Source organism: Oryx dammah, unplaced genomic scaffold, assembly GCF_014754425.2.
Source record: "Oryx dammah isolate SB20612 unplaced genomic scaffold, SCBI_Odam_1.1 HiC_scaffold_24, whole genome shotgun sequence".
NCBI lineage: Eukaryota > Metazoa > Chordata > Mammalia > Artiodactyla > Bovidae > Oryx > Oryx dammah.
The window spans coordinates 16,817,218-16,834,186 of NW_024070208.1; the positions used below are offsets into that span (position 1 = coordinate 16,817,218).

At 39.0% G+C, this 16,969-nt stretch overlaps 1 protein-coding gene across 4 annotated transcripts in view; it reads left to right on the plus strand.

Moving 5' to 3' along the window:
• Positions 1–16,969, plus strand: part of LRCH1 (leucine rich repeats and calponin homology domain containing 1) — a 219,083-nt gene that overhangs the window by 168,549 nt on the left and 33,565 nt on the right. For 2 of the 4 annotated variants that reach the window (XM_040267245.1, XM_040267244.1), the window contains exons 12-16: positions 4,195–4,284; positions 4,384–4,420; positions 8,813–8,866; positions 9,594–9,666; positions 12,518–12,622. In XM_040267245.1, coding sequence (XP_040123179.1) covers positions 4,195–4,284; positions 4,384–4,420; positions 8,813–8,866; positions 9,594–9,666; positions 12,518–12,622 — 359 coding nt within the window. The remainder of the gene's footprint in view (positions 1–4,194; positions 4,285–4,383; positions 4,421–8,812; positions 8,867–9,593; positions 9,667–12,517; positions 12,623–16,969) is intronic. The other 2 variants (XM_040267248.1, XM_040267246.1) reach the window with 1 other exon arrangement.

The window sequence follows — 16,969 nt, forward strand, 5'->3', positions numbered from 1 at the left end:
TAATAATTATTTTTGTATAATAATTATTATTTTTGTTTAATTATTTCTGTTGTTTAGACAACAGAAATAGTCAAAGTGCATATTTTATATTAATGAAGTTTAAACCCCTGGAATATAGAAATATAAGAGATTTTCTAAAAAGGGCAAGTATTAATTTATCATGTGCTACCATATTTATTTCTTTTAAAAAATTTTTATTGAAGTATAGTTGATTTACAATGTTGTTTTAATTTCTGCTATACAGCAAAGTGACTCAGTTATCCATACATATGGTGCCAAGTATATATTAACTAAATTAAAGATTTCCAAAGATTTGAGTGATAATTTTTTAATTGAAATAGTCATTATTAATAATAGGCACTATATGCAGTCAGTATAGTTTTTGACTTTTTAGCTGAAGATAATAGAATGCCCATGGACGAAATATTTTTCAGTAAGGCAGTATACCTGGTATCAGGGATAACTACTGTGTTGATGGGGAAATAAATCCAAAGGTTATCCCTGGTAAACTGTTCCGGGTTTGTGGGGATTTAAATGTGAAGATGATGAGGTTTTGTAATATGGTGGGTGTGGAAATCACACCAAGTTCTGGGAATTTATGAAAAGAGTTATTAGTGAGTCCCAGAGTGCCAGGGAGAGTACACTACCACCGTTGCCTGGCTCTGAAGGAATACTCACAGGTTGGGCTGAGCATGGCTGGAAACATTCAGCAATTAATTTGAAAAGCATTTCGATTCTGCCGATATTAGATGAGTGCTTAGAGCATGGAAAGATGTGCAGTGTGTACGTTGGGGGATATAAGGATGACCAAGACACAGCTCTTCCTTCTAAGAACTTAAATGATTACAACAGATGTTGCCTTGAGTAGTGATTTATAAGTGTAATGGATTTAAGGGCTTGAAGTGAAGGAAAAAAGTGATAGCGTGAATGCCTGGCTCCGGATGGAAAAAGGGAGGTGGCTCAGCCAGCCTTTAGAATTTTAGAGTATTTCACCTGGGCCTTTAACAGCTAGCACTTTCAAGGAGAAAGCGAATTCTGGACTGAATTAAAAGCTCATGCAAAGGCATGGAGGTCAAGAAGAGTGGAGCAAGCTTGGAAAATCTCAAGGAGAAAAGGTGATCTCCCACGCTGGCTGTGCTTCAGTATCATTTGTAGAAGTTTCAAAACACAGACACTCTGCCTGACACTGCCAGTGGTGTGGGGGGTCTGGCCATTTTCATTCTTTAAAAAGTTCTGCTGGTGCTTCTGCTGTACAGCCAGGAGTGGGACTTCCCAGAGGAGCTGTTCGGAGTGATGCAGGTGTGACTTCAAACTTGGGGTTGAGGAGCTGAGATTTTATTTCATGTGTAGAAGGAGGCAGTGGTGGCTTTAACATATGATGATTCGTGTTCATAAAGAGAGAGAGACACAGAGAGAGAGAGAGTAATTATATGGGGCGAGGAAATTGTGCGGCTGGAGGAGAACACGCCTTGGTCAGCCAGACACTGGTCACAAGCCCGGCTCTAGCACCAGTTACTCTGGATGAGTTACATAAATTCTCTGCACCTCAGTTTCCTCATCTGTAAGATGGGCTATAAGTACTTGTCTTTTACTGTTGTGAGGATTTGAAATAATAAATAAACTGCTGGTGGAAAGGTGCACGGGCAGAACCATTCTCCAGAAGGCGTCTTTATAGTTTGTAGCCATAGCCTAAAAATAGACATAAAGCTTTTGAATTATTCCAAAAATGTATCCTAAGGGACAAAGAGACATGAACAGCAGTTGTGAGGGGAGAGAGGTGTTTTTCCTAGCAAATATTTAGGAAAAAGGCAATGATCTAACAGTTTGGAGATACTTAAATTATGGTCTTTAATAAGATGAAATATGCAACCAATACATTTTTTTAAACTTTCCAATGTATTTTACGTTGCTCACTATATAATGTTAACTTTAAAAAGTGTGAAAGTACATACAGTTTGTTCCCAATGATATAAATAGAATTAGTGGATAGTGATAGTTGCTCAGTCATGTCTGCCTCTTTGCGACCCTATGGACAATACAGTCCATGGAATTCTCCCGGCTGGAAAACTGGAGCGGGGTCACTCTTGCCTTCTCCAGGGGATCTTCCCAACCCAGGGGATTGAACCCAGGTCTCCCGCATTGCAGGTGGATTCTTTACCAGCTGAGCCACCAGGGAAGTCCAGGAATACTGAAGTGGGTAGCCTATCCCTTCTCCAGCAGATCTTCCTGACCCAGGAATTGAACCAGGGTCTCTTGCATTGCAAGTGGTTTCTTTACCAGCTGAGCTACCAGGGAAGCCTCAGGTCCCATTAACAATTAAAACTAGAAACAAATATATCAAGATAAATTATGGTTTTTATTTATACTTTTATACATTGGAGATACTCAGTAGTAGATACCGTGGTAGTTCTTTGGTGACTGTTTGAAGTGGGGGTGAGGATGGAGGGAAACAGTCCAAGGTGTTTTAAACCTGACCCCTCCTGTCTCCATCTGAGGAGGGGAACCATGGGGCACAGCCAGTTTGAGAAGGAGGGTATTGGGGTCAGTTTAGAACGTGCTGCCTAGAATCCCAGGTGGCAGTGTGATAGTGTCCATTCAGCTGCTAGATGTTTAGGTCTGGGGCTCCAAGACTTAGATTTAGAAGTTTCTTTCAGGGACTTCCCTGGTGGTTCAGTGGTTAAGACTCTGAGCTCTCAAGGCAGGGGGCCAGGGTTCGATCTCTGATCAGAGAACTGGATTCCACATGCTGCACCTAAGACCCAGTGCAGCCAGATAAATTTTAAAAATAAATAAAGTACAATAAAAGTCACTTTCATAAGGTATGTTTTAAGGGAAGCAGTATTATAAATGGATGGAGTCCCCAAGGGTGAGCCTATCAACGGGAAAGGAATTTGAATCCGAGATAGAGCCTCGAAGACGTGATGTGGCAGAGAGAAGACCCCCACTTGGGCTTTATATTGTTTTAATATTTCTGCCTTCTTACACTTTGTATCACGTTTCCAGTAAACTTTGCTTACAAATTTGAGATGAATACGTGAGCCCCAAAGTGAAAAGGAATGGCTTTGTTTGGTAGAAATAGCACTGGCCAGGGAATGTGGGACTGGAACCCAGAGTAAGATCGGGGTGGCCTGGCGGGTGTGGCTCCCCGCTCTGGGCGTCTGTTGCATCATCCTTCATGAGAGGTGGGTGAACTGAGGATCTGGAGATACCGCTCCAGCTTGGAAAGGTCTGAGGCAATAAGTTGCCAAGGATGTCGAGCCAGTCGGCATAGTTGGTAGGTGTGGAGGAAAACGGCCTTGAGTAACCGTCCCAGGGATAGTTGATTTGCATCTTTGTGGATTGTTATTTTAAAATTATATTATGTTGTAAAACTTTTTATGGATTTGACCTCCTAAAGTAATCGACTGCTTTGGCTGCTATAGATCTTTGCTGTGCGTCCTGAAATAGATATCCTGCTACTACAGTTCTAACTTGATAATAATGTGTCTGTGAGCCAGTGTAATAGGGATAAAGAAAGAGCCCTGTTTTTGCTTCTGATAAAAAGAGGGCACTTCAAGAGGTCAGTTATTTCTAGCTGCTTGAATAATAGTCGTAAAAAGTTTATATACACATTAAGATTTCCCTTTATCTCATTTCCTTGAACCAGATTGCTTTGTTTGTTTTAATCAAGTCACTGATCATAGGATTAAATTTTAGAGCTTTACCTTTCATGCAACCATAACATCAAAAAATTTAGTTGAATATTGCTTTCCTGTTTTGCCTTCGTTGATTTCTTCTCTCAAGGATTTCTGATTGTTGGTTAGATATGATTTTCAATAGGATTGTATACTATGAATGCATACCCACCTTTTAAAATAGCTTTGTAACTTTTATATGACTTTTAGAAATTCCTGGGTTTGTAGGTCTTAAAAAAAATTCAACTCTTAAAATTACAGAAATTCAGAAAGTGTAAGACAACTTCAGAGATAAAGCACATACCTCAAATTGCTTTTGATACCAAAGTAGATTGAAAATTATATTTAAAAATATATATATAGTCATGGTGAGGAAACTATATAGTTTGAAATTTCTACCATAAACCTTTTATTACTCAATTCTAATGATAAACACAACTTTTAAGTATATAACTAAAAGCAGTAGGATTTATTAAAGTTTAGTAATTTGGTAACACTTTTTTTCCCCCTTACTCTTTAGATTAAGCGCAGATATTACAGAGAGAAGCATTGTAAACTTTTACCCTGTGGACCCAGCAGATGACTTGGAATTGCAAGACTCAGCACTAAAGTATGTTGACCTTTCTGTAACAGTGTATTTTCTCTTTTTACATTGAAATATTTTTGCTTTAAATCATATTTATATCTTTTTATTCTGTAATTCCTACAGTGGTCAAATACAGTTGGAGAGGTCTCCAGAATGTGAGGTAAGGCTGCTCTTGGATGAACCAGAGTTCTGGTGCAGTATTCTGCCACAGAAGAGTGGCTGCTGTATTCTGGCAAGATGTATCACAGGGTAGAACATTCATTATAACATTTTAGCCACCTGATGCAAAAAGCCGACTTATTGGAAAAGACCCTGATACTCGGAGAGATTAAGGGCCGGGGGAGAAGCAGGCAACAGAGGATGAGATGGTTGGATGGCATCATTGACTCAATGGACATAAGTTTGAGCAAACTCCAGGAGACAGGGAAGGACAGAGAAGCCTGGTGTGCTGCAGTTTAGCACACGACCGAGTCAGACACGCCCGAGCGACTGAACAGAACTTTCATTAGTGAGATCAGTATTCAAAGTTGTTCAAGATCTGTTTTTCAAATTTTTTATACTTTTAGCTTCTTTAGTTTTCCTGCTTATCTATTATATTTCACCTCCCGTTGAAGATAAGAGTTGACTGTTTCCATTGAATTCTCTAAATCTTTATGTCAGACAGTTTTAAGGCAGGCCATGGCAAATAAGACCCACAGGGAAACCTGGCTCTGTCGGAAACTGGAGGTAGGACCAGCCAGTGCCACCAGCCTATGAACTGACCAGCTGAATGTAAACTAGGAAAGCCTTGAAAGATAAGGGTAAGTGATTTGAGAAATGTCTAAGAGGATTAAGAGACTAGCAAAGATAAACTGATGGGGGAGTCTGGGGACAGGGTAAGGGTAGGTTAGGTAGCTACGTAGGGTAAAATTCAGGTGGCTGCAGAGAAAGCAGTTTGGACATAAAACTAGAGATAAGCTTGGAAGGTCCCAAAGAAAAACGGGGGGAGAGAGAGAGGTCTGAGTTGGTGGCATGGGAGTAAAACATTGGTTACAGCCTGTTTCATCCCTTCTTACTGAATGGCTTTAGGATGGCTAATTTCAATACAGCCAACTTATGTTCCTTGAGGTATCTGAACAGGTACCGTAGTAAAGCAGTCTCACACTCGTAACTAGCTAAGTCTCTGTTAAATAAGAAGGAAAAGAGCTATAGTTTAAAAACCCATGTTCCTAGAGAATATGGTTTCATAGTTGAGTATTGTGATTTGGGATTACATTGAGTTTTCTCTCCATCTCAAAGGCTTGCTAACTATGGACTCCCGTGGGCTACCTCTCTAACTTCTTGATTTTCTGTAAGTTAGGATCCATCTTGTAACCCAGGACACCTGACTTTAGCTGTGACTGTTCCTCCGCTCTGTCCTTAGGATCACTGCACTCCCTCCTCCCCAAGTGGAAGGTCACTCAGTGAGTCAGGAGTGGGACATCAGGAAGCCTCTTATGTGAGGGGTGTCCTGGGTCTGTTTCATGGGCTCTCCTGCTCTCCTTTTGAGACATGCTCCTTTTGACTCTGTGCAGACTTACTTTTGTATGTAGCTTTTTACTTGGAAATAATTATAAAAGGTTAAAAAATTACAGAAGCCTGCAAAAAGTTACAAAAAATTATAACCTTTTACCCACATTTCCTGTGATTCACATTTTACCACTTTGCGGTATCTCTGTCTCTCTTTTCCTCCCCAGAGTTCTTTTTCTGAAAATCAAAGGATAAGTTTTGTACGTCATAGTCCTTTTCCCTACACATCTCAATGTACCTTGCCGAAGAATAGGGATTTTATCCTATATAACTCTACTTTAGTTATCAACTTCATAAATTTACACTGATAAAATAGTTTCGTCTAATCTGCTCTCCATAGTCCAGATATTTAGATTGATCTAACGACGTTTTTCCCAGCACTTTTTCCCCTTTAGTAGGATCCGGTTTAGAAGCAATAGTTGCCAGGTACCTATAGTTTCCTTTATTTTGGATATTTCCATAACCTTTCTTTGATTTTTTTATGATCTTAAAATTTTAAAGAATACAGTGCTCTTCTTTTTTAAAGAATGAACTGCCTCTTATTTTGTGGGACAGAAATCCTTCATATTTCCTCATGATTAGATTGAGTCTCCGTATTCTTGTCTGGGATGCTGCCCAGGTGATGTGGTGGCCTTCTCAGGGTATCACCTGCAGAGGCACATTGTGTATGTCTGTGCTTCACTGGTGATGGTGATTTGATCACCCAGTTGACGGGGAACTTGATTTCTCCACCATTTAAGTATTGTTTTATTTCCCCTTGCAACTAGTAGTCAGTGAAGAGATACTTTGAGACCACGGTAGAATCCTGCTGCAGACCCACTTTTTTTTATCTTTTTTTTTTTGGGTTGTGGTGCATAGCACACAGAGATTCCCACTAAGATGTGGGATCCAGTTCCCTGATGAGGGGTTGAACCCTCGCCCCCTGCATTGAAAGTACAGAGTCTTAACCACTTGGCCACCAGGGAAGACCCTGCAGAACCACATTTGATTCCAGTAAAATAGATGCCCTCCTGTGTGCATGATACTCGGAGTATCAGGAAGACACCAAGCCTCTAGGAAAAAAAGATCTCCATTCTTTCTCTGATTTACAGTATTAATTTTTTTTTTTTCCTTTTGGGTGGAACGAGGAATCATGTTTGGTGTAAGGAATTCTTATTCCTTATCTTCCTTCTTTGGGCAATTCTCTGTCCATGACAGATATGTCTTCATGATTTTAAAAAGGGAGGGAGAATTTCTGGCTCTGGTGGAAAAAAAAAGTCACAAGAAGGAGGAATGGAAAAGAATGTGGTGGATGAGCAAGGCCAGTGCCGATGACATGTGGAACTTAAGTGGGCCCCTCCTTTATGGTCTGGTTATTTCTGTATTATTTCTTCCACCTGATTCAGGAAGAAATCAGTTTCGTAAGCAGAGTCTTGCATCAGTTGGCCAGTCTGTGTTGAGTCCTTGTGCTGGATGCAGCCTTGTTTTTAATACCCAAGACTGGAATAGGAAGGAGATGAAGTTGCCCTCACTTTTAAGGCATTTTAAAAATTGTGGAGGAAAGAAGCCATAGATATTGAGAAAGCAGAGAAGACTATGAGATGGCCCATAATCCTGGGTGTTTTAGGTACCCTGGGATGGTAGGGGAAGGGATAAGAGTTTAAGGAAAGAGAGATTAATCTAGATTTCAAGGGCGGTCTGGATTTGGATGGGTCCCAGGAGGCTGTGCTGAGCAAGACAGCATGGCCCTGATGGAATCAGCATAGAGCATAAACCAGACAGAAGCACCAAGAGAGAGGCTGTGCCCAGTTACATGGTGAAGCCAAGATTGTGAAATGGCTTGTAATTAGCACACCACATTCTCTGCTTTTTAACACACTGTAGATGACTGTCCCCATTAAGTTTGGGTAGCACTTGCATCCATCTAGGAAGAAACCGCAAAGTATACTCTCATACATAAATAATGTCCAGTGGGGAAGGATATTGGAGGAACACAGGGAAAATTAGAGAACAGAGTTTCTGATAGAGAATCAAAACTGCAAGTTACTTGTTAGCAGTTAAGACATTTAACTGGGTAGGGAAATCAAAGACATTTTATTCTAAAAATATGTTATTCCCTTGAATTTGTCAGTTGGGAATGTTTTTTAATAGTCCTCAACAATAGCAATAGACATCTTAAATTTATACTAGTTTGGTGATATGTATGAACATATTCAGTTCAGTTGAGTTCAGTCGCGTCCAACTCTTTGCGACCCCATGGATCGCAGCACGCCAGGCCTCCCTGTCCATCACCAACTCCCGGAGTTCACTCAGACTCACGTCCATTGAGTCAGTGATGTTTATATTAGTTATCACGAAATTTTTTATAGGGTGAATCAATGGGATTTTGTTGTTGACATTGGCCATGTCACAGGGCTTATGGTATCTTAGTTCCCTGACCAGGAATCAAACCTGGGCCTTCGACTGTGAAAGTGTGGAGTCGTAACCACTGGACCGCCAGGGAATTCCCTGGAGTTCTTGATTACCTTATAAAAAGGGCAGATCTTGGTAAAATAAACTATTGAGTTTTCTCATTGGTTGTCAAAACAAACTGATGTTGAATTGATAGCATAAGACTTTCCTAGGTCCAGGCATGTTCGTTTATAGAGCTCCCAGTGAGATCTTGTGTATTTGGGAACTACTGCCTTGGACCATTTCTGGAAACCCGTATGCTCCCAGCAGGTGGGAGCCTGCAGGTTATTGGGTAACCTGGCAAGCTGATGTTCACAGGTACTTTGGGCTGAGCTCTTTGTTCTGGGAAATCCCTTTTCTTAGTTTGTATATTTTAGATGTATTTTTCTGTGAATACAGCTGCATGTTTTTAGAAAGTATACAGTAAGAATGGCCTACTTAACTACAAATTAATTCCACATATTAGACATTGTATCCCTGTGTGCCAGGGATATGATAGCAGTCAGACGCAGTTCTTACCTCAAAAAATTTACAGTCTGATGGAACATACCATGCATTTTTTTTCTTCCTTTAGGTGCAAAATGACCTAACATTACAGAGTAATGGGAACGAGTATTCTCCCAATGAAGTAAGTTTCCTTCCTGATGATTAATGAAAGCTGAGGTGTTTTGTGAAACCTGAATTAGAATCTCTTTTACAAAAATCTGTCATCTGAGACTGTTGTGATTCGTGAGTTAATTGTATTGCAGAATCTCGGAGGGAATCTCTTATTAGCTCTCATAGCCTGATCCAGCCCTATCCATAATTAAAGACTCATAAGATATTTTGAAAATTAAATATAGCAGCATTTTTATAGAAAGCAGAGTGAAAATAGCTCAAATAGGCAACATTTAGAATGTCTTGTTAACCATAAATGATTCAGCATGGGGTTTCCATATAGCTGAGACATCTGCTCAGTGTCATCTGTTTTCTCATCTCGTTGTGTTATGAGATTCTTTATCAGATGTGCCCTCTGTGAGGTGATGTGTGTGTGTGTGCGTGTGCACGTGCATGCACGTGCCTGCACTGGAATGCACACATCTATTCTGGAGCAGAAAAGGAATACTGGTATCACATGATTATGAACTCTTATAATGAGCATATAAAAATTGAATAAATCTCCCCCCAAATAACATTCTGTTGATTCTACCACAAGAATTTGCAATGTTAAGATGCACCCATTATCATATTTTTTAGTCAGGACTTCCTCACAGCAGCCAGTGCCAGGAGGTCATGGTTTTGTTACAATCCTTGATCCTGGAGAAGCATGCATAGATCTGCTTCAGTTCTTTTAAAAATGTCCTTTCTTTTAACAGATGAGAGAGAACTCCCCCGCCATCTCTCCGACCAACACCAGCACAGCTCTGTTTGGCCTGAAGCCTCGATCAGGTAAATGGAAACCTCAGTGTTCTTGCCCACGTGAAACAACTCTGGAGTTTTTCTTTAGCCTTTTACGTGCATATGTTATAGCGGGAGCAGCCTTGTCGACGCTGGTGAGTTTGAATCCTGGCATCAAAACCTTGCTACAGCTCGGGGAGGCCACATTTTCAAGCTCCGTTGTCAGTGTATCTCCTCTTAAGGCTGTGTTATCAGTTAACAGATTATCTTACCTTCTTTTGAATCAGAGCAAAGAGAGAAAAATGTTGGGGCATGTAAGTGGTACAGAAATACTTTGTGGATAAAATAGCCACCCCTTTGCCTCGGTGGTTGCTGGTACCTTGCTGAATTAAGGATGGTGACTCTTTTTTGTGAGACACCCTCATTTGCTCTCTGGACCTTGGTAAGGTCTGTGTGTTGACTCCTGTGACAGCGCAGTCATTCCAAGACTCACGTGAGTCATCAGGAGAGATTTTAAAGGCCTTTTCTGGTTATATTACCTACTTTTTAAACTTATTATTAGTACCTTCACAAATGTAAATTACAGCAATGGGCAAAATGACTATTGATTTTAAAAAGGAGTATGTATAGAAAATTTTGGTTCTTCTGATGTCTCCACCTATTTAAAGTCCTAGCACTATCTACCTTCTTTTAGGTGCTTCTTTGTTTTAATATTTTTGATTCTTAGGTCTTTTGCATATATTCTGTACCAATGCTTTTCAGTTAAGTGCTAAGAAGGCACTCAGATGCTTTAAGCAAAAGGTAGTACAGAACTTAGATATTCTTGGGTTTATTAGTAAAGCATTTTGGCAGCAGTTACAGATACACATATATATAATTTTTTACCCACAGGGAAAAAAAAAGATAATTCTTCTATAAAGGAATGTTTTTTCATTTTTGGAGGAAGTTGGTTGATGGGTAACATGTGGCCAGGTGTAATGGTTTCCTGGCATTGTGAATGGACTATAAGACAAAGCTATTTGAGAACATGCTTGGGTGTGTGGTGGGGCTTAGGAGATGTTTTATGGAGAGCTGAACTATACTTGAAATTGGACTCAAATGACTGGCCTCACCATTACAGACCTGAGTGTATGCAGCCAGCTATGGGCTGGGCTTCAATTTGCAAGGTCTCAGGTTGCGCTGGGAGGAATGGGGGCACCCATGCCTTGAGTGGTGATCTGCCAGGAATGTTCTCTACACACTGAGGACCTCATACTTGGCTAGGCTTTCTCCTGTCCCTTACAGGCAGTTTTAGACAATTTTAAAAGTTCTTGTAACTGAGCAAATCAAAAGTTGAATGAATCTCTACAGAATAATATTCTTTTGCATGTACATCTTTGTAGTTTAGTCATAAAATTGTCTCCATGACTTTTCCAGTTCTTTTTATGAGGTCCAAATTCAGCTTATCAACTTTGTGCCTACACTGTTGAACCATTTCTGATTCTTTGCAGTGGTGAAAACTAAGTGAAATATTCATTTTGAATAGCAGGAAACAAAGATAATTTCCTCTCCTAGCTTCCAGCCTTTCTATAATGCTGACTAACCAGTGTGGAAATTGTGCTAGCTGTTGAAAGCTTTGTGGAGTTTGTTGTAAATAATACTGATCTTTTCTTCAGGAACATCAGATGGCATGTTGGAACTTTATGAAACTAGCATCATCTATTGGGAATGTTTAAATTTTTATTTATTAAGTTTAAAATATTACAGTATGTATTTTTCACATTTTCTGGAAAATATATATATAGTAATCTTAATTGAAGATCATATCATTCTTTTTGATTAAATAGCTTTAGATCTTTAAAAGTGATTTTTATGTTAAAATTAAGGTTATAAATTCATGTGATTTCTGTGTTATAAATAAAAACAGACTTCTCAAATCAGAAAGTTGGAATAGAAACTTAGATTCTTTAAGTTGGCTGGTAGTTTTTTTCAAAAGAAAATTTTTTCTATGTTTTCCTCCAAGGAAAGACAAATGTATATATACCCAAATAGTCATTCCTAGAACCATGTCCATGTATTTTACCGGCCTTTCCCTAAGATTGAATAAAAGTTGTGTAGGTATTTTCTAAATATCAAAAACTACTATATGAAGAGTTAGTGCCCCCCAAAGAGATGTTATTTCATAAATGACCAACTTAGAAGTGCTTTGAACTGGTTGATATTTATTGGTTAATTAGGTTTGTTGTTAAGAAGACTCAACTAGTGTCCAAAATTGGTTTTATACTGATCAATATCTGAGACAATATTGAGAGGTATATCTATGGTTCAAGGGTTGAGCAGAGTTGACTAGATTCAGCTATCATTATAGATGTCTTTAAAGAGAAATTTTACACTACCTTGGGAAAAAAAAATTCACCACCTGTGAATGCTGATTCTATATTCTATATAGAATATATTCTATATTTATTTATAAGTAATAGACATATTTACACATATTAAACTGCATAGCCAACTTTTATGGTGAGTCATATTTGCTAAAATTGTTATTTAGAAGGTCTTTGGAAAAGGTATCTGGTAGGGCTTTTGCTTTTTATCTGCATCATCTCTGCGGGCCCCTTCTTTCCGCTGACATGACTTAGTGCTCTAAGTCTGTGGGCTTGAGAACTGTTAACGATGAATGATATTAACTGCATGCAAATATATGATTGATAAGTACTAACACTCAGTTTTTTATCATTCTTTTTATTCCATGCGCCATCTTTCATTCTTCTGCTCTATTGTACATTTGAAATTAAATCCCATAATATGAAATTCGCTTCATTTCCATACGATCCTTATGCCATTTGTGAAATGCTGCCGCCCCTTTGGTTTTTCCTGGTCCTTGTGCGACTGTACGCGGACTGGCTCTCTCGCTCTCCTGCAGACCCAGCCCTCACTCTTCCTCCTATCTCCTTCAACAAACTTACACAGGCACAAACATGGGACAACTCTAGCTACTGTGTTCCATCTGAAGGAGACAGTGACAATGGTAGGTGGCTTTGTACCTATTCTTCAATGTGCTTATTAATAAGCCAATGAATGAATATACTGAACATTCGTTTCTGTGCAGCTGAAGATAGAATGTATTCTCCTGCATGCCTGACTTAAGAGATAATAGGAAACCTGGAAAGTCCAGAAAAATGCATATGCATTATTCTCTGGCAGTTTGTTAAACTATGTTTAATTATCTTGAACATTCTGAATTTTGGAAGGACTGTACAATAATTTCTTCTCTATTTTTTCTGCGTGGTTTTTTTTTCTTTTGGTGTGTTTGCATGTTTATAAAAATTTGGGTTTTTGTACATTTGGATAATCTCTTCTGAACTAATGCTTTTGGAGTTTCATCTTTTATTGTCTAGGCTTTCGATAATGAGATTTTTTAAGTAATTAAGATATACTGTGACTGACCTGAAAGGAGTGCACTGAAAATGGTTAGAAGTAAGGAATTTCTAAAAATGAGGAGAAATCACTTGCTTTTTTTATTTTTGTAAATTGTTTGTACATTTCGACTTTTGATAACTTCAGCCCTTTCCTCTATATAATATTCAGAGGACTGGCTCTCTCGCTCTCCTGCAGACCCAGCCCTCACTCTTCCTCCTATCTCCTTCAACAAACTTACACAGGCACAACAAACTTACACATAGCCCTTTCCTCTATATAATATTCAGAGGGCTTCCCTGCTGGCTCAGTTGTAAAGAATCCACCTGCCGATGCAGGAGACGTGGGGTTGCTCCCTGGGCCCGGAAGAGCCCCTGGGAAAGGGAAAGGAAGCGGACTCCAGTATTCTTGTCTGGGAAACCCCACAGACAGAGGAGCCTGGCATGCTGCAGTCCGTGGGGTTGCAAAAGAGCTGGGCACAACTTAGTGACTAAACAACAACAGATATTCGTGAATGGTAAATTGGCTTGAGAATCAAATGTGCAAATAAAAAACTGAGGACACCCAGCTAGGATTAATGTGGATATTGTTTGATCTCATGCCACTATATATCTAAAGTAGCTTAAAAGATGAAAATAAAATACATATAGTTATTTAGATATACTTATTACAGATATCTCAATCTCCATATTGGTCTGTTAGTTCAGATCGTAGGCATTTTACTCCAAGATACAAAGTAATAAAAGTAATGTTAAATGAAATATAGTATAGTGAAGTCACTCAGTCGTGTCCGACTCTTTGCGACCCCGTGGACTGTAGCCTACCAGGCTTCTCCATCCATGGGATTCTCCAGGCAAGACTGTTTCCTTTTCCAGGGGATCTTCCCGACCCAGGGATTGAACCCGGGTCTCCAGCATTGGAGGCAGATGCTTTAACCTCTGAGCCACCAGGGAAGTAGAGAGTATGATTTATAGGGAAGAGAAGTGACATGCGGGGTAAAACCACAGTGCAAACACAAGAAGATATATTTTCTGATGTTATTTTTTTATTCTCAATATCAATATGTTACATGTAATGAATAGAAACCATATATGTAAAACATTTGTTGTGATTTCTGGTCAAAATTCAACCCAAAATGCTTTTTCAGACTTCATTACATAGAAGGATAATGTATATTTTGGCAGGTTAGTTACAAAAGGAATTTTATTATTTCATAGATTTCTAAAATTTCAAACCAAAAGCAAGTGTGATTGAACAAGAACAACAAGCAAACCAAAGTTCCTTCTTGTATCACCCCACTTTAAATCCTGGAAATTGAGGAAGGCTAAGTAGAAACTTGCTTGATAAACTATTCCTTTACTTAAAAATAAAGGGGAGAGAATCATTTTCGTTTCTCAGAAAGCATGGCTATTTATGGATCTGATGATGTTTAAAGGAAATAAGGCCTAGAATGAAAGATTTATGTGTGATTTGGTATTTCCTTAGGAATGAGATCTGAAAAAGGCTTTTTAAAGCTAGGTAAGATTTAGATGCAGCAGTAACATTTCTATCTTTATAAATGAACCAACTAAAACAAGAAAGGTGAGGTGACCTGCCTGGCTCACCCTGCTAGATAGAGGGGGAGCTGGGCCATGCCCAAGGGTCCATTCTCCTTTCCACCATATCTACCTTCACATCTACAGCTGTTTATTGAGGATTCTTTGTGCAAGATACTTTGTGCCAGATAAAGTCTTAAGATTTCCATAGAAAATAATCATTGGGAAAATCTTCCTGAAAATAAAATAACCATGTAATACTTATCTGATATTTTTTCTGAGTGAAAATTCTAGGGATTCACACGTAGCTATTATAGTGTACTACACACACACACACACACACACACACACACGTGCACACACACACACACACACACACACGTGCACACACAAAATAACAAAGGGATGGTTTTCAGTATTAACCTACCTGAGTCAGACATTGGGTAGTTGTTATTTTCCCCTTTTTGCAATTTGTCTACAGTATGCCCTAGGGAAGGGGTAATTTTCTGTTAATTATCTGATAATTTTCTGGCAGCAGAAGTCTTTTCAAATATTTGTCTAGGTTCCCAAATCTGACCTTTCAAATACAATCTTCATTCTCTTTGAGCTAATGCTCAAAGAGCAATGTATTTGAATACATTTTCCAATACATTTAAAATTTTTTTCAAGCTTTAAACTTTTTATCTTTTATTGGCATATAGCCGATTAGCAACGTTATGGTAGTTTCAGGTGAACAGCAAAGGGGCTCAGCCATACATACACGCGTATGCAGTCTCCCCTAAACCCTGCTCCCATCCAGGTGCCGCCGAACATTGACGAGAGTTCCACGTGCTATATAGTAGGTCCTCCGTTGGTTATCCATTTTGAATATAACAGTGTGTACATGACCTTCCCAAACTCCGTAACTATCCCTTCCCCTCCCGCAGCAACCATCAGCTCATTTTCTAAGTCTCTGAGTCTCTTTCTATTTTTTTTTATTATTATTTTAATTGGAGGCTAATTACTTTGCAATATTGTGGTGGTTTTTGCCCTACATTTACATTCTCTGTTTTATGAGTGTTCTTTTAATTAATGAAGAAACACTGTATGTATCCCCAAGTATGTGAGCTAAAGTTGGAAGAGGGAAATAGCATACTTTTATGTTGTTCTTCCTGGTTACTCTGAAACAGTAGATCCCATTCAGTGGCCCCTGGTGGCATCTCAAAGCTGATTACCCCATCAATTTTGTTTCCCCATATTTGCGGCATTGTCCAGTATCTGTGGTTATCTCAACCTGTGAAAATAAATGGCATCATATTCCCACTTTACCCAGCATAATGCAACTTGCCTTTCATTTATGATTTTTATTAATTACTTTTGGTAAAGTTGGCATGTCTATGCCTTGTTCACTGTCATGCTTTGTATTAAAATTCCCACTTTTTAAAAGTGACAATATTGAAGTAAAATGATTTAAAGAAACACATTTGAAATAATTATTGCTTTCTAATATTTTGTTTCAAATATATGTCATTTCAAATTCCCATATCTTCCCTAAACTCATTCTTCAAAGAAATTAAAAATGACAAACTGGCTAAGAAGTCCTCGGGAGTTTGTATTTCTACAGTCTTCAAACTCCTGCCTCCTAAAATGGATGGAGAAGGATGTGGACCTGTATCTCTCTGTCTGTCCGCTCCCTGGGGCTGGAGAGGGCAGCTTCAGTTCAAGTTGTTCTTAATGTGAAAACTTCACTTCCGCTCCTTCTCTTGTGCCCTCTTACTACTGTGCCGCTTTCTTTCCTTTCCCCCTTCATTTTGAAATTAAAATTGTTCCTGCCTTCCTTTGAAGTATTTTCTCTTTTTCATTTTCAACAAATTGGTGGGTGCTAATTTACACTTAACATTGATCTTTAAACTATCACTGGAAAGTGAATGAATGGACGGACATAGCTATCTTGGGCCAGTTTTCAGACATTTTCTGAAATTGTTTTTACCATAATCTTACACTTCTAGGTATTATTGTCCCCATTACAAAAATGAGGAAACTGAAGCTGGGAGGGGTTGCTTCAGTGGTTCTCAAGCTTGGCTTTATATTGGAATCACCTGGGCATTTTTCAAACAATGGCTGCCTGTGCCCTATACTCAGAGATGCTAATTTATTTGGTGTACCGTGGAGTCTTCACACTGATTATTTTGCTGATTTGATGTTCTGTTTAAGCAGGTAAAGACCCCTGGGTTAAATAAACTGCCCAAGACAATAGAGAGGAAATTGGAGCCTTCTGAGCGCAGAGAATTTATCTAATTCATTTTTAGGTACCAGAGGGAATAAATGAGTGTATTAATCAGATTTCTGATTCACATTAACTGGATCTACAGCTCATGATACTTTTTCAAAGCCACCCTATTGCTGCCCTTGAATCGGTATGTCTTTAACATCACACCCTGTCC